General features: G+C 37.5%; 1 protein-coding gene across 1 annotated transcript; it reads left to right on the top strand.

The window, feature by feature from the left end:
• Nucleotides 1-802: 802 nt before the first annotated feature.
• Nucleotides 803-5,493, top strand: DI09_205p10 (uncharacterized protein; the record flags this gene model as incomplete). Its single annotated transcript, XM_013383114.1, has 9 exons — nucleotides 803-1,003; nucleotides 1,061-1,336; nucleotides 1,407-1,493; nucleotides 1,622-1,843; nucleotides 2,153-2,622; nucleotides 2,674-2,886; nucleotides 3,027-4,362; nucleotides 4,433-4,558; nucleotides 4,738-5,493. Coding segments are annotated over 9 exons (3,687 nt in total), but the record flags the coding sequence as incomplete, so codon positions are not given.

Below are 5,493 nucleotides of genomic sequence, written 5' to 3'. Positions count from 1 at the left end.
CTTATAATGGTAATTTCAGATTGATTTTTACGAAGCTACTCAAAAGAGATCATTCTTATTAGCAGCCTATGGGTTAATCATCTCGGCAAAAATGCTTTTTGACGGATGCGATCCAATGATTTTAGAAATTAGTTCTTCTCCTTTTCTAAATTCATTTCCCACGCGACTATCTGAAATTACCATTATAAGAAGGGATTTTTGGATGGCCTTCTGTGATAGTAAAGGGAAAATTTGGGCAGTTTCCCTTATAATACGCTGGGCATGAAAATGTATTTGGTCGATTCAGAAAGTAACCTGGTAATGATGAGAACTTGTTTTTCTATCAGATGTACTCAACCGCAAATTTTGTCCGTAAATAATTTTTCGAGCTGGATCCTAAATCGAGACATGGAGCCTTTCGTTCTAGAAAGAGAAACTTACATGCCAGGACGAGGTAAAAAAGATCCCTCCCAATCATATGGATCTTCTAGAAAGTTTTTCCTCTCAAGATGCTTAAAGAAGGTCATATCTGGAGATAACAGCGGATTCCATATTCCCAATCATAAAATTTAAAGGATAAGTAGCCATCCAATTATATGGACAAGGAGCTTAGGGGTGACATTCTTTAATTTTCTTTAGGGTTAGAATAAGCTTATGATGTTCTTAAACTCGACGCAACGCATCTCCAATTCAGGCGACATCAATTTATTACGACATCAATTTTAATCACAACGGCCACTAATAAATGTAATTCGTTGCTGCCAAACCGTGATAGAATTTCAAAATTAAGTTATAATCACCAATTCATCAATGATTGCTTTTAATGGCAAAACTTGCTTCATTACCTCTTCCCACGCTTCAAAATCTATTAAATCAGTACAAAAAGCACGTCAAAGCGCTGCAGTATTCCCATGGATATTCCAATTCCGATATTGAAGGCTCCATTGTTAGATTTGAAAACTTTATCAATTCTCCTTTAGCAACGACTCTGCAAAATAGACTCGAAGAAAAGGCAGCTAACACGGTATGGTTAGCTTTTAATCGATGAAAGACTAATTGGCTTGAAGACATATGGATAAAGTGGGCCTATATGGCATATAGAGAGCCATTGGCACCCCACTCGAACTGGTGGATGTATTTTAAGCGACCTGAAGGTGCCGCTGAAAGACAAATTAGGCGTGCGTCCAAAATTGCATATTATGCCTGCACGTATTTCAGAGAGCAAATAAATGCTCTGGATCAAGAAACCTTTCCAAATGGCTCTCCAATATGCATGTGGCAATATAGCCAAATGTTTGGAGTAACCAGAGTCCCGAATATAAACTTTGATCGTATCCATATTTCTGAATCAAACAATGTGTCTCCATATTTTTTGCTTATCATCACCCTCAACAAAAGGATTTCCATGGTCAAGATATTTTTTTCAGATATCTCTTCAGAAGCTCAAATGGAACAGTATGGTTCCAGCATTATTAAATACTAGGATTTTCCAAGCTTTGGTTGAAAATTTGAACGTATGTCAAGATATGAATAGTGGGACTACCAAGCCACCTTTCCTTTTTTCCGAAGATCTCACACTTTTGAGCGCTTTACATAGAGACGATTGGGCAACGGTAGTTTATAAAAATCTAAATGCTTTTAGATTCGTACTGAGTTGAAAAAGATTCCAGGAAATAGCGCCGCGTTTAAGGCAGTGGAAGATTCTTTATTTAACCTTACTATTGACCTGACAACAGAAATATCTCAAAAATCGTCTATTTCTACTATTCCAAGGAAGGTCTTTTTAGATTGCCAGGGAATTTGGCTTGACAAAGCATTATCTTTCGTGATATTCAAAAATGGAGAAGCAGCACTTAATGGAGAGGTATTTCCGTGGTAACAATATTAACCTGTAGCATTCACCTTGCGATGCAGTGATCCCATCCAAGCTAGTTGACTATATATTGGAAAAGTGTTCAATAAATTCAGAAAAGGGTGGTGTAAACACCATTAAAGATATGGGATTTAGCGGGGTTGAGCCGGTACACTTCAACTTATCAATTCCCTTGCAAAAAAACATTCCAATCATCAGAAGGGCAATGGAGATTTGGAAATCATACATCCAAATTGAAGTTCTGGACACAGATAAATTTGGAAAGGCAATCATAAAATCAGGTAAGCCCAATAGGATTAGTTATCCAAAGCTGGGTTTTCTCCTGACTCTGTGGCTCAAGCCATAATCGTATTGGCATATTACCTTGCAAGCGAAGATAAGAAAATCCCAGTCACATATGAAACAGCATCTACTAGAAGATACAAGCATGGTCGTACAGAAAATATAAGGGTGTTGTCAGAAGATGGACATTTTTGGGCAAAATCAGCATCTAATCCTTCTGAAAAAATCGATGTTCTTGTAAAGAATCTTGAAAACTTCACGGCTTCTCATTTAGAGACAGCGAAAAACGCATCGTTTGCAAACGCCTTAGATAGGCATCTCTTTGGACTTATGAAGACTAGAAAGGATGAAGAGGAAGCACTAGAAAAAGATCTTTTTCAGAACGACAAAATCTTCATGTCCATGTTTCAATTTGATATGTCTACCTCAAATATGTCACCGGGAAATTCTTTCCAAGGACTGGGATTTGGAACACTTACACCATCCGGGTATGGCGTTAATTACTGTATTTCTGCGTCAAGGCTATTGTTTTCAATTAGTGCTTGGGAACATCAACATACTGATCAGAGATACCCGATGTTTGATTGTCCAAGGTTTGATGCAAATGGCCAGATACTTGAAGGAAAAAGTAAGCCCATCTCGAAGGAATGGTATGTTAATGAGTCAAGGGCCCAAAAATTCAAAAGGAATCTTCAAAAGGCCATCGAAATAACGAGAAATGTGCTCGATTATAAACGTGGCAAGTCCAAATTGTGATGCCATTAAAATTTATAAAGTTGGAATTTTTCAATGCCCCCTTCTAAAAAATCGACCCCATCCGTTCCAGACCGCGTAAAAGGAAACGCTAAGGTTTCAAGCAGTGAGTATGTATCTTTTTTTAACAATTTTTTAGACGAGCTCTATCTTCCTTAGTTTCTTCTCATGGAAAGGCATGTGAGACGCGGTTTAATCCATTCGAATATGTCGGCAGGAACTCAACACAGCAACATGCGGCAGGGTTTTGTATTCCTATTGAAGACCTTCACGTTTCATCTAATAGGCTCCTTCAAGAGTTAAAGAGCCCATTAAATTCTGTTTTCAAGAAGGATTATGCAACTAGATCCAAGGCCCTTCAATCCATCATTGACATTAGTTTAAAATGTGACTGTTTTGATGAATTCTGGGAAGCGATTTTCCCTTCCTTTAGTTTGTTGTTCATCACTTTAGCTGAAGATCCATCATATAGTATTCGAACAAAACTATTTGAGCTCCATTTAAAGGTAGTCTCTCACATGAGTGCCAAACTATTACATGATAATTGGCCTTTTCTAACGGAGATCTTCCCATATTGGCTGATCTTAATGTATGATCCTGAAAAAAGCGTTAGAGATGCCGCCAGAACTTCGTTTTCTTTTCTTTCCGCATCTAAGGATGTTCGGTCTGTAAATATAGAAATAGAGGATGGGTTCCCTTTTGAAAAGGATTCTGAGTTGATGCTAAAATTATTTGGGTCATCGGAAGAATCGTTGCTCAGGATGTTTAGTTGCGTTTTTGACCAATTGAAATCTATTGTCGCAAATTCCAAATTTCAAATTGAAGATCCCCTGTTAGAAAGGAACACTTGTTCGATTCTTCAACTTGGGTGCTTGATGCAAACAAAGTTTTGTACCTTTTCTAACATTTCCGAGCTTTTTTCGGGGTTTTTGGACAGGTCGTGTATTGCGTATCTAACCGATTCTCGTACCAAGGGCGGATTGTACAAATGCTTCTGCCAATATGTTGCATCGCTGTTAAAAAGCTGCAAATCTACATTGGTTCCTGATGAATCTTTGATTTTTATTTGCAAATTGATACTCATAAGAGCCAATAAAGACGACTATGTTGAGTCTTTCCCTATTCTAAATAGCTGGACCTTGATTGAAAAAAATCCAAAACTCGTGGCAGAATCCTCTAAAATCGTTCATGACTGGCTATGCTCTAAATGGCAAATTTTACCATCTTTCTCTATTCTTCGAATGATCCCGAAATTCGTTTATGCTTTTTGTACTGATCTTAAATGGTGGGCCCTTCTCGTATCTTCCCTTTCTAAATGTAATATTTTTTCCGAGTCTCAACAACGAGAAGTTGCGCTCTGTTTGGCCGATTGCCAGAACAAATTCTTGCTTTTGTGTGGAAAAAAGGTGTTTGCAGAAGCTGAGGTTGAATCCGATATAATCAATCTGTTCCTCTCCAATTTACTATCAGCAAAGGTTTGTAATTTTGTCTGTGCTGGTTTTATAATTACAGTGCTTTTGGCGATGTTTCCATTTAACCTTTTAGGTAGCGTTCCCAGGAACAACGTTTTTGTCAACATATTTGGATTCCATCAGCGATCATATCCAAGCATTTGATACCAGACTGTTCAAAAGATTTTGGAATGTGATCGTTAGGATACTCACTCCAAATGTACTAAACTTTTCCTTGAACTGGGTTAGGTCATTTGCCGCATATTCTATTTCAAAATTTAAAATTGAATCCATTTCGTCGATGCAATTGATCTTTTTAAGAGAAATATATCTTGACATGGCATTTCATGAGAGGCCCGATATAGGGCGAACGCTGTTACGAACACATCAATTCAGTAGACTATGATTTTAATCCCACTAGACACTCTGTTGTTTAATAATCCAGAGGCAATTGAATACTTTTTGGAATATGAGCCAAAAACACAGGCTCTTTCGTCTTTTAAGATTGTTTTAAAAGGTATACCGCATCATATTTACTTTCCAGAATACTTTATTGAAAAATGCACGTCTTTTGTTGATGTTGACACGGACATTACAAGTCAATTGAATTCTCTAGCATCTTTCCCGGAAGCCTATCCGCTAGCATTTCAATTTGTTTGTCAATTTGGAAAAGACTTGATTTCTGCTTGTGAGTCTTCGTTTTGTCATACGCAAAGCCAGGTTTTTAGCCAATTTCCAACCTCTGTGTTAAGGGAAATCCTGACTCCACAAATATTGGCACAATTTTTAGATTCTCTGCTAAGCTTGGACGACAACTTGTTTGTTCCAAAGGCATCATATACCTTTACCGAATTTTTATTCCAAGAGCCAAATATGAGAGTAATAGAATCTTTTTTGGTCAAGTTGTTCGAGTTTTTGCCAGCGATTAATTATTCAGAAAAGTACACATCAGACGCCATTATATTTTTTTCGCATTTCATCGAAAAATGTGTAGCGTTACCCGGTGATATATTTCGAAATGTACCGCCGAGTTCCGTTTTCGTTTTGTATCTTAAGAATCACAATGTCCCGGAACTGCGATTAAAAGCCTCTTTGTATATGGCATTAAAGTATATTACTCGCCTTTCTGAAGTTGGTAGCTACACATTTTTCGAT

Source organism: Mitosporidium daphniae (genome assembly GCF_000760515.2).
Source record: "Mitosporidium daphniae strain UGP3 chromosome Unknown contig-205, whole genome shotgun sequence".
In the NCBI taxonomy this organism is placed as follows: Eukaryota; Fungi; Microsporidia; genus Mitosporidium; species Mitosporidium daphniae.
This window is presented reverse-complemented; position numbering and strand designations above follow the sequence as displayed.